Source organism: Trichoplusia ni, assembly GCF_003590095.1.
Source record: "Trichoplusia ni isolate ovarian cell line Hi5 chromosome 13 unlocalized genomic scaffold, tn1 tig00001903_group12, whole genome shotgun sequence".
Lineage (NCBI taxonomy): Eukaryota > Metazoa > Arthropoda > Insecta > Lepidoptera > Noctuidae > Trichoplusia > Trichoplusia ni.
Genome location: NW_020799710.1, coordinates 15,832 through 35,755, shown reverse-complemented (window position 1 = coordinate 35,755; position 19,924 = coordinate 15,832). Strand labels below are relative to the sequence as shown.

The 19,924-nt window shown below is 34.9% G+C and overlaps 1 protein-coding gene across 2 annotated transcripts; it reads left to right on the top strand.

The window, feature by feature from the left end:
* Nucleotides 1–89: 89 nt before the first annotated feature.
* On the top strand, nt 90–19,664 carry LOC113506387 (REPTOR-binding partner). 2 transcript variants are annotated; one of them, XM_026889234.1, is made up of 4 exons: nt 90–331; nt 17,834–17,972; nt 18,448–18,573; nt 19,070–19,664. In XM_026889234.1, the coding sequence occupies exons 1-4, from the start codon at nt 281–283 to the stop codon at nt 19,165–19,167; spliced, it is 414 nt and encodes a 137-aa protein (XP_026745035.1). In that variant the 5' UTR covers nt 90–280; the 3' UTR covers nt 19,168–19,664. The 2 variants fall into 2 exon arrangements, with proteins under 2 accessions (XP_026745035.1, XP_026745034.1); XM_026889233.1 differs by having other exon boundaries at nt 102–331; nt 18,448–18,569.
* The last annotated feature ends 260 nt before the right edge of the window (nt 19,665–19,924 follow it).

Genomic DNA, 19,924 nt, shown 5'->3' with positions numbered 1-19,924 from the left:
AAAAAACGTAAAGTATTTGTTTATGTCATAGTGGCGTGTGCAAGATAGTCGACTAAATCATTTATTCTTGGTGGCCACTCGTTTTTGCAACAGCTAAAATGAACGCACCAGAATTATTTACCAAAATATGTCAAGTGACCTTGCCAGTTTGTAAACAATACCTTGAAGAGCAACTTTTGATACAAATTATCTAATTTCCTTGTTGTTTGTTTGAAATATCGTCGCAGTTAAATTCATTTATTAGTTTTTGTTATTGATTTTATCGTGCGTTATTGTGAAAATGAATATCGATTTCGAAGCTATGGCTGTTTTGGAGGAGGAATCACAGAATGTAAGTATCTAATAATTTCCTTTGTTACGCTTGTTTACTACGTTAATGTTCTATTTCTGGTCTCTGTTAGCGTTTTTTCATAGATTACGATAAATTGTATTCACGTGAGAAGTAAAATATTACATTTCATTTCGGGCAGATTACTTCCTTGTTTATTAATGATTTAATTTATTGATCTGTCGTGGTCTCATTTAATCTATTTTCTGTCTTCTATTGCACAACAAGATGTGGTATTTCGTCATGTATTATGTGGGATTCGTTTTAATGGCTGACGCCAACATTGTCTTGGTAAAAGAGTATTAAAAAAGTAGCCATAATGGAGGATAAAAACAGTAATATCAGCTTATCAGCTGTTTACTACAACCATGTGGAGTGGTTTGTTATGACATGCAACATGTCTGCAAAACACTTATTACATCCTATACCAGATGTTTTCCAGAGCAAATCTAATGATAAAATCTATATTAGCCTCCATGCTTACTTTAAAAAATCAATAATGTATTGTCATAGGAAAATAATATGCAAATGTGTTGAAGTTGTCTCAGACATTTTGCATATTATTACAATAATTGTGGAACATTTAGAATGATTTTCTACAAGCAATATGGATGTTATCAGTAAGCTCAGTTCACATAATTGGCATTTGACCTCATTGCTCGACATACATAGATTATTTTAGCAGCTGAAATTTTTATTAGTGGCTATGCTACATATCTTTAATTACAAGGCCGCTTGCTACTGATTGCAAAAATATACAATTTATCAACAACTTTGAAAATAATTCTTACAGATCACTATATAAAATGTACTATCTCTATGAAGCAATTAAGATAAATTAATACAGTTTATTGATATCTGAATATCTTGGAAGCATATTTAATAAGTATCTTTAAAATTTATCAATCTACTATTCTGCCGAAGAAGACAAATTGATTCTTACCTACACCCTGATATCATTGTTTTAGTACCTAATGACCCGACATATAATTCCATTTCCTAATTGAATCATTATTTTAATTGTTATTTTACTTTTATCTTTTACCATAACACTAATATATCTATTTTAAGATGGTTGATCATCATTTCATTGTAATCATTTATCAGAAAGTGTCTTGTGATGTGCTAGATGTGCTGTATGTATTTTGATAACAAAGAGAATAACATTATTGATCAGCTAATTCTGACCAATAGCGCCACCTAGCAGCATTTATGAGAACTTGAGTGGCTCGTTTCCCTACAAATTGTTATAGAGTAACAATATAGATGGCGCTGTACGCCATGAATTAAAGTTTGCCTAATGTTATGTTCTGAGTTTTTAAACACTTTTGTTTGTTGAAAGTTATGTAACATGCTTGTTGACATAAATGAAATGAAATTATATAATAATGAACAATGCAACTGTGCCTACTGTCTGTCTTATATTCCATAAATGGTCTTTGTTTAATTAAGACTCATGGTGTGCTACATGGTACCATATCCTTGCCCCATATTTTGTTATTCAAGAAGCAGATGTCATTCATACAGAGATTGTTATCACCAGTCGTGTTAACGGTACATTTTAAATTTTCCTCCTACTTAGATACCTTCAGTTAGGTTAGGTGTCTTAAATTGATAGAACTTTTTAACTTCAAAGGTATTGTTTCCAGACATTGCCTAAGTGATGCTATTCGCCTAGAATAACTTGTCACTTGATAGACTGGCCTGTTGGTCTAGTAGTTAGTGTGCCTGACTGCGATACCGGAGGTCGTAGTTTCGATTCCCATTTACTCTGACCATGATAATTCTATATCTAGGTGTAATTAATGATCTATTATGAATGTATTTAGAAATATATTTTAAGTCTTAAATATATTTCTAGATGGCGCTGGGTGAAATTTGTGTAAAATTTACTATCGTCCCCCTGTGAATTCTCCTGATTTATATCCACACTCTATATTGTGTTATCAGCCTTACTTCAGCACGCATGTTGTATCCCTCGGTTAACGCCAACGGCCCACCAGATAAGATAACTAATCGCCTCGCGAAACAACTGCATACTGCTTACACAGTTGTCTTGCATCAAATACTCCACGAATTTACTGACAATCGTCTTTTATTGTTTGTCGTCTGTGATGTGTCACTGTAAGAGGACAACTCATTTTATTGCCACTAGTATGAAAGTACTAAAAAGTCACAAAAAGCTCGGGTCTCGAAGAAGCCACGGCTGGCTGACAAGTAATATGTCTTGTGACGCTAACTAACGCTGACAAATCACTCAAATGTATTCAACTGACTAGTCACTCATGTGATCTGTCAAAACGTACTGCCAATCCGATATAATTGAAACTATTTGAGCCCCAGAGGCCCTAGTAGAAAAATAAACAGCTATAAAATGTAAAAAAGAAATTTCTAGTTAAGTATATGTTAAATTTATGCCTCGTAAAAAAAGAGTGTAAAGCATTTAAGAATCATTTTCGGATTGAATTTAATATTCTTTTAAATCGTTCGAAGTAGGCTTCATTTAATCCTGCTTATTGTTTCGTAAATTAGACGTTGTTATGACGACCAAGCAAAGAGGTCTGTACAAGAGGCTTTATGTTTAAAGCTAACAATTTATGCCTATTATTATTTTAAGAGTACTTGATTGAAGTATTCACAAACGTTGTTCAGTTGAAATTCGCCCTTTTTATGGTAATAGGATGGTTTGCTCATGGACACTATCTTCCTCGGGAGAGGTAGCGGGTAGTGTCAGAATGTTACTGGCTACTGTCATCCGCGTTTAATCGGAGCCTTGAAATTCATCATACACGTTTCAAGTCGGCCTGAAGTATCATGCTGTAACGTTTAGGGAATATCATCACCATCCTCGCCGTTTCCCAACCATTGTTGGGGTCAGCTTCCAGTCTTATCGAACGCAGCTTACCAGCTGAAAATATATACAACACTAGGAACGTTGTACAAGGAAAACTAATAAAACCAAAAATAAACAACTATTACGGAGAGAGAATGATATTTAGTCCCTAAAATATTTAACAATATAGAAATACTAAGAACTGAACCTAAAATAAGTAAATATAAGTTAAAAGTTAAGCTGAAGGGCTTTTTGCTTAGCGAAGCTGACCCTAGTACTAGTGAGATGTAGTAACATAGATAGATATAAGTATATATAATAGTATATAAATATATATTATAGATGTGTTTTTAACAAATGTTTTAAAGTGTTAAATAATACGCATAATGTTGTGTTGTAATGAGCGTGTCTCGCCAACAAGCGACATAGCTTGGCGAGTAATCTTGTAAATGCAATGTAAAGTTATATATGAATAAATGATTTAAAAAAAAAAAAAAACCAGTGTTTTAGAAGGAGCGACTGCTTGTCTGACCTCTTCAACCCAGTAACCTGGGCGACACGATACCCCTTGGTAAGACTGGTTGACAAACTAGCTTCTGACTATAAGTAACGACTGGTAAAAATGTATGAATAACAGCTGGGAACCATAATTTAACATGCCTTCCTAAACTCGAAGGACGTCATAATGATATCGATGGTCACCCATCTACGGACCTAGCGTGTCAAGCGTAGCTTATCCTATGATCAATCAATTTGTACTGTTATATTTTAGCCACGAGCTCCAATTTTCGTTGCAATACGATGTAAAGAATATCATAAACGAATTTCTTGGCAAAGATACCTCTTTTTAAGTAATTGTTCAATGTAATTATCAAGTACAGTCATCTATCGCTATCGCATGAGTGTTTCTAGAGTATTCGTAAAATTAAGTTACCTTGTAACCAGATAACTGCGCAGTTGTAAGGTTTACGTGGGAATTAGTTAGCAGACGTCGTAACTCGTAACTATTCGCTTAATTAGTTCTTTTAAACAGCTGATAGAATTTTAATGTAGTGAGAAATATAATAATGTGACATTAGGGATAAGGGCAGGGTACGCCAATAATTCATTCATTTACTTAGTCGGTCAGAAAAAAACAATACATATATTTTTATTAATTTTGTCTAAAAATGTTTTAAAATTAATTATCTTGATAATCTTATGTTTGGACTATCTGATACTATAAATGTATCTATCTGATCCTTATTAAAAAGATAATTAAACAAAGCAATGACCATGTTTTTTAGGGATGAACAATGAATTCGTATGAAAACTGTAATGTCCGAAGAAGTCCACTAAAAACATAAGCGACGTTTTATTTAAGAATTAACTGTCCACATTTTATAATTAAACAATTTAATCAGTTTTAATAATAACCATAATTTACAATCCGAAATACTATGTATACAGGTTCATGAATACACGGTTTTTTTTCTATTAATTTTTATTTTGATGCGACTCAAACATACATATTTCAATAATTTGCTCAGCTGGTTAAAAGTATTCTTAAACTACGTGTCTTTTATATATTCTCTGTAACTCCTTTGATGGATAGTTCCTAATGCCCTGTGCTTTCAAACATTCAAGACAAACATCTTATCTTATCTAATATATAAAATTCCCGTGTCACGATGTTAGTTACCGTACTCCTCCGAAACGGTACGACCGATTCTTATGAAATTTTGTATACATATTGGGTAGGTCTGAGAATAGAACAACATCTATTTTTCATACCCCTAAGTGACAAGGGTTGCCCACACGAAAAAAATATATTTTATTTTTTAGACGATATTGTTTGTTTTATCTTTTTTATAATGTGGCACTAAAAATACATACAACTAGAAAAAAAAAATCGGCAAAACGACGTTTGCTGGGTCACGTAGTCATTTTATAAACTTTGCGTTAAATTTCCTGCAATAGCAGTACAGCGCATAATTATGATCTATGAACTTGTATCAGTTTTTGTTTAAAAGAGTAATGTGTGGAATATTTTTTTGCCGGTTCTTCTCCATGAGAAAGACATTTTGGGACCGCGTGTCGAGAGTCTCAAGATCTGTAATTGAACACTTCAACGTGCTGCAAACTTGTAATTTTCTTTATGATTTTGAATCGCTTGTTACCTACATTTGTCGTAATAATTGCAAGCGCCAAAATTGACCCGTATGGTAGCCGGTTATTTAGGGCGCCCCTTTAGCATTGAGACACCCTTCATATTTTGGGGGACGTTATTAAAGGGGTGCTTTTGTCCAAAATTTGCTACGAGAGACATAATAAGTAATTTCAAGGTCGTCAGGGGGTCCGGCAGACTGTGTCCTTCCACGTCGTATTCACTTGCAATATTTTAGAAATGTCCGCCATCTCACTGCTTCCCAAATTGAAAGAGTAAAGACTGCTTTTTGGCTGACGATTTTACTTTGATTTTACTGACGAATTTATTTAAATTGATTTAAGATATAGTGGTATTCTATTCTTACCCATTTACCAGCATGTACCTTCATGAATTTTAACGATACCACATAAAACATTGAACAAATTGACATTTAATGTCTATAATGATTCACAATGCTAAAATACGCATAAAGTCTTCGGTTTAAGCATCGTCTGAATGCAATTGCTTTTACCGAAGTACTAACAAAGCATTTTGAAAGGCTAATTTGCGAGCTTAATCGATGTTTAAGATTTATTGTTTTAACTTTAGAAGGTTCTAGACTCTGTTTAAGCATACAGCAAAGAGAAACCTAATTTCTCTACACATTTCACTTGTCTTTTTACGGCATGTATTCTTTGATTTTGATTTGTGTTATAGCTCTATCTATTTATTAAAGGTAGTGTTGGTAACAGAGACTTATGTCCAGCAGTAGGCTGACACGGGCTGATGAGGAATATCTAAACTAACCTCAAAAACATTTGAATAACGGCTCTTTCTTTTTGTCTAATTGCGTATGAAATTTCATAGCACATACATGTATAAATGATTGCGTAGTTCATATGATTCAAACGTATTAAACCAAATCGTATGTATCATAATGCATTTTTGTCCGTCCTTCGTCGTTGACCTAGGTTAGTTTCTGCGTAGTTAAGTATTACGTCTTAAGGTACGTTTGAGTTCCTTCTGCGCAACAACATGCGATCAACCGCATACAATCGACTCCATGTGGTGTTAAAGTATTGTTGAAATTTGTAGATTTTTGAAAATGTCTACATTTAAAAAAGATTGTTAATTGGTATCGCTTGATCATGATCTAATGTTGACATTGAAGAATGTTCATCATTCTTCAATTGTAGAGCTACATATAGCAACATTTTGTGCTTTTTAAACCTATTTAGCCTCTTCAATGTTACAAAAAGGGTTAGCCCGGAAGGGTGTGGTAGGCGTGGACATTTGCAACCCTGTCGGATGCATTTTTTTTCGTCTGGCCCGCTTTAACGATCTGTACGTGAAACGTAATATATTTCGTATTCGTTCCGACGTTCAGTATAGAGTTGTTCGATATTCGAGCGCATGTCTGATGGGAATGGGGCTCCAATTAGTGCGCTGCGTTATTGAATCCTGCCCCGATGCACCTAGCCCGGCTGCCCGGCCAGTTCCCCCTCAGACACCGAAGGAACTGCCCGTTGAAATGTTCCTCTGAATTTTGAAATTCTTTCTTTGTTCAATTGGTATTTTTTTGGTGAATTAATTAAATATGCATTATCCGGGAACGTGAGCTGTGCAGACGTTAACTGTAAGTCCTTTTACTTGTTTTGTAAATCTGTTTAGGGCTCGTACGTGATAAGGTCTCTCTACAAAACTGCGCACTCAGCAGCATTATTCGAAGAACCATTAATTTGTATTAGTGTCGCGACACGGCGCTGTAAGTACGTCTTTATATTGCATTCACTGTTACCGAGTGCAGCCAAACGATAAGGTCACTTTGCCCAAGGTGGGGAGGGCTACAATACGAGCTGTTGCGACACGTCTCGTCCGTTGTAACTCGCTGTAGTCTGTCTGTCTGTACCGAACCATTGCCGATTTAAAAAGTTTTGTTTTTTTTTTAAACAAGAAGAGTGAACGCGCTCGGTCGTTCCCACTGCGCAACTCGATCGGCGCAGCCAGTGTGCGTTGAGACAGTCGCTAGGGCGGACACGACACTCCAATATCACAATAAATCGTGAGTAGCGAAGCATTTCTATTAAGATTGTTGTGATAAAATATATTTACAATACATTTTTATATCGACCGGTATGTGTTAATTGCGTGTTTGCAGTGCTATAAGTGGGGAAAGGTATAGGTTTTGAGGTTAGGAGCTGTCAGTTACTACGCCGCATAAATGTACATCGTTTGACGCGAACGAACGACGCAGTTCCCTTGGTATCGGCCGGTCTGTTGTTGCTAACTGAGAAACAAAACTTACTGCGTATTTGCTTATTATGATACTATATATTTTATGCGACATAGTTTACGATATCTACTAACAAGGTAATTTAATAATTGTATGCGTTCTAGTGCGTTAGGTCAAGATATTAAACGAAATGGAAAATTAATTTAAAGTTTTCTGTTTGAAAATGAAACTGTTGTTTTCAAATAATCATCGTACATATATTTCGTATGTGTATTAATGTAATCATTTTATATTTGTTTATCAACATTGTATAAAGCTGATAAGAAGACAGAGTAACATTGACCAACTTTGATCTATAGCCTCACGAAGATTGTTCAGGAATTGTTTATTGTTTTTTGATCTAATCGCGAATTTCAACACTTGTTTTACAAACAACAAGAACTTATTATTATAAAATTATCTTTTGTTTGTATCTGTAAATATTATATTTGAAGAAGTGATTTAGCAAAATAATTTTGAAATTTGGAATGGGTGAAACACTTTAATATTAAGTCATAGATTCTTCTTTCAAGAATTATTAATATTTTAAAGATCGTCTCTCAGTCGATTTTAAACTCGAGCGCGATATGTCCTGATCAATGTGGTTGTTATTTATTGCAAGATAGTTTATTTTACAGTAAATAAAATTTTGATTTTGCCTACTCGAAATCCATTTTGAATGAAACCAGAATCATTGCTCCCATTCCTTTTTCGTAACATCTGTTGGCAATGTTGATCACATTGATTTTTATACGCAATATGCATCATCTATTTTTAGCTGGCGGTTAAGATTACGCGTGTAGATTACTTTACAGTTCGCTGAATTAAAAGACTATGATTATGACTACTAGGGCACTCGGTTTTGCTTGATTATTTTACTTTTTAGTTAGTTATCGTGATAAAAAGTATCTTAAGGCTTCATTGAGGCTTTGAGCTATGTGTGTGCTAGTTTTGGTCGAAATCTGTGCAGTCGTTTAGGCGTGAAAGTAGAGCAAACATACATTCAAAAGTTGTTGTTTCTTTGTAGGAAAAGCCTTTGTCCCCGTGTTCATAAATTTGAATGTCACTACTAAATACACTACAAAAAAAAAGTGGTAACCAATCTTGGAGTCTTTTTGACCTTTGATTGGGTTTTTAGTCGTATTTGTAGAAGTTAAGTAGGTACCTAAATCAATGGAGTATACTCAAAAAGTGTTAATATGGATTATAATGTTTTATACGCATTATTTATTTATTGTAGTCTCATAATAGTTTGGAGACGAGGAGCAGTAGACGATACACGCTAAAAGAGTAAATTATATTACCCGGGCTTCAAACTGAACATATTCCTAATATCACCTAAATGAATCACATATTAAAATTACCCAAATCGGTCGAGCGGTTTAGCCTTATAAGCGTTACAGACAGACAGTTACATTCACGTTAACAACACACAAAGAAAAAATTACGTTATTCCTTTTGGTAAAAGATTAGATTATCCCCAGTTCTATGCTAATTTTATACAGTTAAAGAGTTTGTTTTAACGCGCTCACCTTACGAACTACTTTCCCGATTTGCCGCGACTTCGTCCGCGTGGTTAGAAGATATAAGTTATTATTTATATCTGCCCTGTTTTTTCCACATTTTCCATTGTATCTTCGCTCCTATTAGTCGCAGCGTGATGATATATAGTCTAAAACCGTCCTCGATGAATGGTCTATTCAACAAAAAAGATTTTTTCAATATGAACGAACAAACAAACAAAAAAACTCTTCAGCTTTATATATTAGTATAGATTATTAAAAAAACTCCTAACTTACATGTTTATGTTCGCGGACGAAGTCGGACGCAACAGCTAGTCATTAATATAATGTATCCGGACATCCAAGGTTCGTCTTTTGTTATTTTAATGCTCTACAAATGAAAGGAAAACACAATTGTATCGACTTAAGATCCTGCGCAGATGTTAGGGTCATATTAAGATGTAATAATAATAGGTGATGATGAATACCGGTCTTATTTGCACGTATACTGCCTATGTAATTCGTTTTCCATAATAGTAGTTTTGATTTTTCATGAGCTGTCGTTTGAGTAAAGTTTGTTTACAAATGCGTGATTTGCTCAAATGCCTGTCTATATATTCTATGTTGTTCTCGTTTGCATGTAAGTGTCCGTTAGCGGTATCACTAAACATTGATGATCTTGTCCAAAAGTATGAGAAACAATTGACAGTCGATAATAAAATACACGACAGCACAGATAGCAAAGTGGTAAATACCATCACGCCAAAGCCACGGTGAGATGTTTCGCAGATTCCATCCTCGCGTAGGACAATCGATTTTTGTGATCTACGAGTGCTTGTTCTGCGACCGAGTGTCTGTGCATCTGACTTTAAAATATGTGAAACCCCCCGCGACACAAAGATTGTATTCCTTAGTGCAGGAGTCTTGAAAAAAAAGTATATCAAATACCTGTTTATTAAGACGTTATGCGGCATTTACTACGAATTGTAATTTTACGAATCTTTACTAATGTTGCTCATCTATTGCTTTGTTCTTTCTGACATAGCAACAACTGTTGGAAAAGTTGTCACCCCTTTCTATAGTAAATTACTTATCGTTAAATGCCAGTATTTTATAATGAACTGCAGTACACAATTGCCATTTTAATTGTGCGATTTGTTATTATCTATGCTGTTACTATGCTCTCATTTACAATAATAATTGTGATTGTCAGTAAATTATGTTTAAAGTTTTAAACAATAGCAATTTCTCGCCCGGCTTTCGATATATTATAATTTCTCTTGTTGTTTCATACATCGCGTGATTGGTTCATTATTATGATTTATATAGTTTTTTTAAGTGATATTTTATGTTTACGTTTTAGAAATTAGTTTTCTAATACTTAAAAAGTATTATTTACAATAAGTTTTCAATCTAATCGAAATTGTACGTCAAGAGGTAGTTGCAGTTTTCACTTTTTATTGACAGTTTAAATACTTAGGTAATGATAATAGTTGAGAAGTACTAGTATGTAACTGAACAAGTATGAGATAAAGCTCCGTCCCATAATGAAAGGATATAAAAATGAATAACACCGATATTATTCACTAGCTGTTGCCCGCGACTTCGTCCCCGTGGGTAGAAGATATAAGTTATAATTTATACCTGCCCTATTTTTTTCACATTTTTCTATTAGTCGCAGCGTGATGTTTTATAGCCTAAATCCTTCCCCGATGAATGGTCTATTCAACACAAAAATATTTTTTCAATTTGGACCAGTAATTCCTGAGATTAGCGCGTTCAAACAAACAAACTCTTCAGCTTTATATATTAGCTCTATACTAATATATAAAGCTGAAGAGTTTGTTTATCTTTTTAAACTTTTGTTAATCCAATCTGATGTACTTCACTCATAAATTTAATTAGTCGTCTTCGTTCCACTATAACATATGACACGATGTATTTAAAGTTGCCATTATACTTAATGATGCACAAGACACAGGTGTACTGTTAAATGATATTATATATAATATTGGTTAAAATTCAATAGGTTTTAATTTCAAGTCCCTTTTCAGTAGCTTTTAAAATTGACTCTATTTGTGCATTTCGAACATGGCATTTCTAAATACCATCATATATGTATATTCTATTCTTAAAATAGTAACAATATGAATAAAAAGTTAAATCACAACCTTTGGCACTACTCCTGAATTCTAAAGAAATAAGTACTCAATCAATCAATTCAATACGAACAAAACTATTGATTAAAACAACCCCTTTGAACAACATAACATCAAACAGAAACAAATTAGCTATAGTAATATAAAAGCTCATTGTTACAACATTGTACATCAGACAAAGCCAAAAGCCCAACGGTATCCCCACATGACTCACTGAACATTTGCACTTGACAGAATGGAAACGTCCAGAACATTCGAGAAGGCCTACCCCACTCTTGAAGTTATTTTATAGCGGGTGTGAAAGAGAGAGATGTATAGAGCCGGTCTATGCTGTGTTGTGCTCTCTCTCGCTTGCACAATTGCAACAATACTACTAAATGGGGTGCAATTAGATCTGCTGAATATGTATGTGCATTTTAGGGCAAAAGGCAACAGTTCTGGGAGCCGAAACATGTGCGTATGTTAGCGAAAATAGCGTGAATTATATTATTGATTAAAATACATCGTGTTACAAGTTTTAGTGGAACGAAGACGACTAATTATATTTAAGTTGCTAGACTAGTTATTTTTATAGTTAAGGTCTATACGCAGTTTGGACTAATTGGTCCTATATTAATTAATGCAAGTGAATTAAAGGTATTTTGATGGCTTACAAATTAGCGGACGTTTTGACCGCTTGCGTGAGCGAAGTCGAAAACGCATATGAGAATAAAGATAGAATAAATAGTAAAAATAAAATTCTGCATTAATTTTCTTAGAGATGTAAGTTATTGACACACATATTTAGTTCAGTTTTTTACAAAGCAGAGTTAGCTTAAATCTTTAGGAATTTTAAATTGGAAAAAATATGACCTCTAAAAACAGATTTTGGTTTAGGAATGATTTAAGTATAAGATCAAGTGAGTAGGAACTCTATCGAGGAAAAGCAGATGAAAATTAAGTAGAGATCGTCGTTTTTTTTTGTCTAAAAATAAGTCTTAGCTTCATAGCCATAATGCATACGTGCCCACAATAATATTGACTTCCTGCCGTATTGATTTTACATTTCCATACATAACATCAGGGACACTCGACCGACAAATACAAATGCGAGAATAAACGCGACCTAAAAACTCGATGCACCGTTGCAACGTATCCCATCATCACAAAAACAAACACAGCAAACGAAACATTGTTTCATTCATCTTACATTGCGTTTTTTGTAGCTATCGTCAGTAGTTGTCACGCGAAAGCTCTTGAGATAACACGCAATGGATTGTAAAGTGTTGAAACTGTCGTTCGGTTGATGGTTTCTTAGTAGGGCTGTTGCCGACTACGCAGTTCCAATGTTTTAAATGTGACGTCATCGCGCTTTTCTTTATGACGAAACGTTTAACATTGTTATATAATGTTAAATATCGACACAAATAATTAAAGCAATGTTATCGCCCCACAGTCTCAAAAAATGGATATGAAAGAAGACTGCAAATAAATGAAAAAAGCTCTACTCTATTTTTATGATTTTCTGTATCCGTACGAGTCATTTTAAGAACTCTATGATTTTATTTCATGTTCGTAGGTATATATTTTAGTTTATAAAACGAAAAAAATATATAATTAAAATCTAGTCGTTAAACTTAAGATGCACCAACAAAAACATACATACATACACTTCAAACCCTTTCGCCGTTTGCAAGTACTTATCAATATTATGACCTACCTATGTAACCTTTTCGCCTTGGCAACTAATTTATCAGCAACATTGTTGCTAACAAAGGGACTCACATGATAACAATGTAATCAATCAAAGCTATCAAGACCAATTATTTCACGAAGACATTTGCAATGTAGAGCTTTCGATCAAAATAACGGTCTGCTTTTGTTACGCGTTTACTGCTAAACTACACGACCAATTTTAATAAAACTTCGGTAAAATGTTAGAGTCAGTTCCGAAAAATGAATATTGATCTTATTGAGTTATTGCTATAATAAACAATATTTAAGTGGTCATTATTAATTTCTGGATACAATAAATGCTATTCTAGCGAGGAGAACTCAGCTAAAGCTTAAATATAAATCTTAACATATTTTTTTTCGTGTCGATGTTAAAAAATTGTTAATTACAAACCGATTAGAATCTAATTATAACTCTTAATTATGAATACTTAATATGTAGATAGTTTTGAATGAACAAGGAAAATAATGAATCGAGATTTGATCTCATTATCAAGAGCACCATCTAACTAAACAACTTGCAAATAAATACGCGATTCAAAATACCGCAAAACATTGAAATTATTCCACCAACGTACAACATATTTTTTGCACGTTTGTACCAAATAAATTTGAACGCTCGAAAACATGTTCTAAATAGGCACGTACGTACATCGTCTAGACAATATTGTATTACTCCCCTTCATTAAAATATACCGGTATAGGTAACCGGTTGGGTCAGACGTCTAGCCATCGCCGCATCCCCTATCCCCCTCCCCCTCATCCGGATGGGAATAGCGAACCGGGATGCAGTATTGATCGTTGCAGGTACCAGGCGCGCAGACAGGCGCGAACCTCATTCGACTGGTATCTAGCAAGGCTGTATGATTCGTTTCCTTTGCTCGTTGTGCCCATAATAAAAATGTAGTTATTAGTTGGTCATTGAAGTGTAAAGACGTTGGTGACATCTGTTGATAGATTTTTGTTTTAAAGATAAATTATTACGGTTTAGATTTTTGTGGTGATTTAATTTGTCGAATTACGTTCATGATGTTCATGAAGATGTGAGGAATCTTCTCATGCGTAAGTTTTTAATATTTGATTTTTTAAATTTATTTATTAGATACTATGTTAACCCCACATACGGCGCAATAAGTTTTCTTTCGATTAAGTTTTGATCGCTTTTAGAGTATTAGTTAAAATAGTCATGCTAAATTACAATGATTTCCCCTAGTAATATCTTTGTTACATTCTTTTCACATGTGGTGTGGAATCAACTAATTAATAATATTCTATTCTATGTGCGATACCAAAACTGAAATACAAAACAGGGAAAAAGAGGCGAATTAAGAATTCTAGATTCTTATCTTTTATATCGTTGTCTATTTTAGCCTATGTTTTTCTGATAATTTTACTCATAATTAACTTTTATGTTCTAAAAAAAGTATCGATCCCAACCAACAATTGTCTTTGGTAACCCTGTAGTATCCAGTGTACACGTTGCATACGTACATTTCATTTTAAAACTATCCCAATGTTCCACAATGTTTCTAGAACATTCTCGACCGTTTCCACCCCAAATTGAATCAATCGGAGGCAATAATAAACGTCAGTCACAATTTTGTTTGCACGCATCGCTCTCATGCAGCCCCCCTATGTACCGGCAGTTGGCTATGCATATGCACACATCCTGATTATAGGCAACGAAACAAGTACACTTAAATGATAGTCTTTATTCTAAAGGATACACGGTCTAGTTTAGCGTACCATCGTTAGTCACCGAGTATACAGTCTAACAAGCAAGATCATTTTTAGTTTAGTCTTTATTGTAAAGGAGATTAGATAGATTTTTGAACAACGTAGTTGATTATTGGGTATACAGTCAACCAAACAAGTCTCAATCAAAGCGTCTGTATGTTTAAATTAAATATCGATCGCTTTTTGTATAGTGTTGAATGTTGGGAGAACTGTGAACAGTGTTCATGTGGGATAATATTTTAATAAAAGATTTTTATAAATAAAAATGTTTCTCAAGTGGTTTCCATATCGAATGTAACGGGTTGGTAAATATTGATACAAAGAATTATTGGAATCCAAATGTTGGAAGAAAATTTTAATAATAACTTTTGGTTGCAACGATGTGTCAACTTGCCCTATGAAAATCCAGATTTTAAAGAAATCGCACCATATAACAAAAATCGTCTCTGATACATCTGCAAATCATTCCTTCAAGTTTTACTGAGATAGTCTCTTACCGAATTCAGCTGAAAATTGTTTGTTATAGAGTACCTGGTTTCCGACCACCACAGTCCCAGCATCCCAGAATAAGAAGGAACCTATATTTACATTGGCACTTGAGTTTAACAAACACTGTCTCGAATATATGACGTAAAATTATTTGCTCGACGCATAATGCAAGTGTTAATGTGTCTGCTAAAACGTCATACCTTATCCTTTGTGATGGTAAACAGTCACACAACCGAACTTTTTATTTCGAATCTGTTATTAAAATAAGTCCCAAATACATATTCTACGAAAATAAGAACGAAATAACAACTCCTTGGTAAACCTATTTGTGTTTAAACCCTCGCACGCTCTGGAAACGTGGTTCTTGAAACAATTACCCCATTGACTTGTGTCACGGTACTAAACAGTCAAGTTATTGTTAAATAAACCGTTCGATTTTAATACTTATGCCCTTGGGATAGAGGCTAAGTCTTGTTATTTTGTACTCCCTGTAAGTATGTGTTTCCAATGAGGTTTTAGTGTCAACGAACCGGCTACCATTGTGAGTGGGCGCTTGCCTTGGTTTTTTACGTCTTGTGTATAAAATTCACGCGAATTCGTGTTTCGTATTTGGTACTACGCAGTTGTGATCGTCTCGTGTTTACATACCATGCGCATATTCCTTCACAATTAAGCAAACGATAAGAAAAGGACCATTAGGATTTGATTGCGAGTTTTTATTAAGAGTCGGGTCGCATTTACTGGCAATGAACCTATAAAAATATTTTATTGATATTGTTTCATTAAAATGGTATTAATTGTGAACTGCCTTGCTATAAAAATAAAATTGCTGTCACGGCGAACTTTGGACCGCCTCATAATTTGCAATGAAATAATAATTGCGATTATAGGTTGACGGGGGAAGCTATCCTCTTTTTTGAAGAAGAATCAAATTGTATACGGTTTGCAAATTTCGTTATTTGTTAAGTGGTTTAGGAGTCCATTGCGGACAAACAACTTTATATATTAATATTAAGATAAAAACACATCAGGTGTAAGACTGTTTTAGGACAGCCTGTTTTTCCATACAATAGCTACTGACATAAAGATCGTTTCATAACACTTTCAAAGCTTTGCAATTTTCTCGTACTAGCGAAATAAGTCAGTAAATGCAATCGTAGTGGAACTCAGAACCAGTACAGTGTCCAATCTAGAGAATCTGTCAAGATTAAAAGAATCTACTCGTTCATTTAGTTGCTGATCAAGAGCTATTTCGTGTGGGTTTATCCTCGATAATACATCAAGCTGCGTTAAAATGTTACGTAATCGCAACTCGAATGAGGGAACATACTACCATAGTATTGGCAAGTGCATGAGAATGATACAGTGAGTACTCTTAAGGAATATCCATAGATGTTCATGTTTTAATTCGTAAGCATGAATGGTTGCTGCTCGCCAAACCAAAGGAGGCTTTAGCACTGTTGTCTTTGGAATTATTTATGTCCGAATTTCACTCCAGAACAATACATGTATCTACTTTTATCGATAAGTTACAAATAATGCAATTCGAACCACATTAAAAAAAACTCAGAACAAGCATTCGGGTTACTCAAATGCTGGTCTTACGCGGGTATCGAAGCGCAGCAACACTTTTAGAAACTTAGAACCAATCGATAGTCACACACAAAATAAAGTAACATCAAGACGTAGGTACATTTGATAGTGTCATGTAGAGTCTCTTAATAATGAAATCGATTCTAACTTAGCCTATAAAAAGACTTCCAAGTAACGCTACGATTCCAGGTCGCCAGACAATCTAGATTATTTGAGGTCATTGATTTTGATTTATTGATTTACCATGAAACGATTACATAATTTCTTGCGTATTTTTTTTGGTTTCTGCGTCACTATCTGATGCATTCGAATACTTATGCCATATATGTAAAGGTACTGATAAAACGACTTTAAAATATTCGAAGCTTTTGTAAACTGTTACTTCGAAAATTTATGGAAAACTACGGACAGACAGATACGCAAAAACTCATGAAATTATATTTAGAAATAACAACTTGCAAGTCTAAATACAGCCCACAAGTTTAACTAAATTGAGAGGTGAAATTTGGCAAAGCCCATTAATAAGTGTATGAATGAGACGTAATTAGCTGGTATTACGTATTGTCTTTCTCCCGTCTTTCTCAGCTCGTGCCAAGTCGTAGTTTCGACATGTCCCCACTGCTTGTATAGTCATCGTGCAGATTGATTAATCGAAATTGTAGCTTCGCAGCTATTTAATGCGTCGTTGATTCTGTGAAGCCTTTTTCTTGTCGACTGTCGTAATTGGTTCGTTTTATAAATTATATGTATGTATGTTTGTAAGGGTGTGCTCATACAGTACAGTACACTGTTTGAAATGAGACAACGTTTTGTTGAATTACTGCAGTGTCTAGTCGTCGTCTTTTGTCACAAAATTTACTTTTTACCGACTTCTGAAAACTGAGGTTACTCAATTCGAGGTTATTATATGTTCAAAAGGCTTTCTTTTGAAGTTAAAGGTTATTTTTATTCTTTAACGAACTATTGGTGGACAAGTACTACTGTAGTTTCAACATTTAGTGTTTATCTATGCATTTTAGCCCTTGTATCTAAACTGACTTGGATGATATGTTACAACTCTCTGTTTGCTTTTTTTTCAGGAGTCGCTGGGTGGTGGGGTGTACGGCTCGGTGGGGGCGTCGGGCGCGGAGGGAGGGGACAGGCGCGAGGGGGGCAAGCGCGGGCGCAGGCCAGGCCGCAAGGCGCAGCTCGACAAACAGGACATGAAGGCCAAGTTAGGTAAGGCTAATCAAGGATATTTGCAGGTGAAGGCAGAGTAGATGATGATCCAAGCTCGGTAAGACAAGAACTGGCTAGATCTAATGAGTAAAGGACGCTTAGCATCACGGCATGAAACAGAAAGGGTCATGAAAGCAGGGTAAGGCCAAATTTGCAGCACTTTCTGAACGACGGAATAGCTGCAGCAGAATTATTTCCAAATGGGTTATTTTTTTTACTCGATATGACATAGGAACATGGGAACGGAATGGAGCAAACTCAAAAAATTATTTCAAAAGAAAATGTTAAACTCATCATTTTATACCAACCGTTGCATAACTTTAATTTTGAACTTTATTCTTTTAAGTTATTGTTTATCTGTGAAAATTATAGCCGTCTTACTACAACTGTTCACATCTTGGTGATGGAAAGGAACCGTTAAAAGACGAGGAGAAGGAGAAACATCCCTCTCTAATACATTACCAAACAATTGCAGAACGCAGCAGGCAGTCGGCGCGTGAGTGTCGTGCTCGCAAGAAGCTCCGCTATCAATACCTTGAGGAGTTGGTCGCCGACAGGGAGCGCTCCGTCATCGCGCTCAGGAAGGAACTGGATAAGGTGAGTACGTAATATCTTTAACATTAATTCTTTCACTGTTTAACTGAGCATTCCTACCCATAAGGCTATAGATAGACGGACTGTCTGTCTAGTCTAAAAGAAGTTTATTTTGCCCCTCTAGCCAACGTGACGTTTCTTCAATCGTTCAATCCGGAATAATCTGTCGTATCCATACGAACGAGGGTTTTCTGTTGATGTGTGACAGGTCATAGATTAGCTTGTGTAAATGATATTATGGTACCAAGATCGCATCGTCAATCTGTTTAGAGTTATACATCACAAAAAAGGTTGAACACGTTGTCCATTGACTGAATATTGCTAGTTTATTTTATGAAGGGTCTCTTCTAAGTTCTCTAATTATTTTATAAACCTATTTTCACGAGAAAATCTGTCCAATTAATATCTACCATATTAGGAGTATATTCTATTACATACTCCTTCCCAAATTGCACCCCATCTCTTTCACATCACGTGGTAAAGAATCTTCTTTTTCCTTCTAGTTTTACAAGTGGAATCTGGAGCTCGACCAGGGCAGGATGCCCGAGGGTCTGGAGGCTGTACTCCAGGAGATGGGGATCGTCAAACAGGAGGAGAGTAATTCATTTTTAAAGTAAATTTTATTTTCGACATGTAAGTGGGGGTTGAGGAGTGGGATTCACGCTAGTGTGGTTTTCACGACAGTCTTACAATATGGCAAATGATTCTTCAATCATACGAACACCTTTGGACTTTGACTGAATGGATTTCTTCTGGTTAGCCGTTTCTTATGTTGGGATCCGCTGCTAGTGTTACTGGATTCTTCTACTGCTGAAAATGTGATCATAGTCCCAATAGTAACTAAATCAAACACCCTGTAGACATAAACCTTCTTGGTATATATAACATATCGGTACTTATACTGACTGCCACATTATGTCCCGAATGTTATCATCCAAGTTCATCCAGCAATGTCTCCGAAAATCATCAGGACAGATCATAATTAATTCGATAAAGTACCTTTGAAATAAACACCTTTCTTCAATGCTGCGAGCATTGAAGTAACCAGGAATAGAGCGAGGCAAATATAACAAGATATGTACTTAAATAGGCTTTTAGCTATGAAAACGTATCTTCCACCTTTAAAACTGTATAAAGATGTACTTTTAGGATGAAATCACGTTCTTTTTAATTCAAAGTAAGATCTAAAACAGTATTTTTATTTAGTGCCTGCGTTTAATGAGTGGGACAAAGCTATACCAATCATCTAAGTGCGACAGAGATCACGCTATACCTCATTAATGCTTTCACTGAATAATTTGCTTTTTATACTGTTTCATCCTATTTGTGCCGCTTTTCAGATACTTTATGAGAATGCT

Coding starts and splice junctions, on each gene's coding strand:
- LOC113506387 (XM_026889233.1), top strand. CDS start 281: ATGAATATCGATTTCGAAGCTATGGCTGTTTTGGAGGAGGAATCACAG. Junction 332..17,833: donor TGGAGGAGGAATCACAGAAT/GTAAGTATCTAA, acceptor CTTTTTTTTCAG/GAGTCGCTGGGTGGTGGGGT. Junction 18,570..19,069: donor TCAGGAAGGAACTGGATAAG/GTGAGTACGTAA, acceptor TTTTCCTTCTAG/TTTTACAAGTGGAATCTGGA.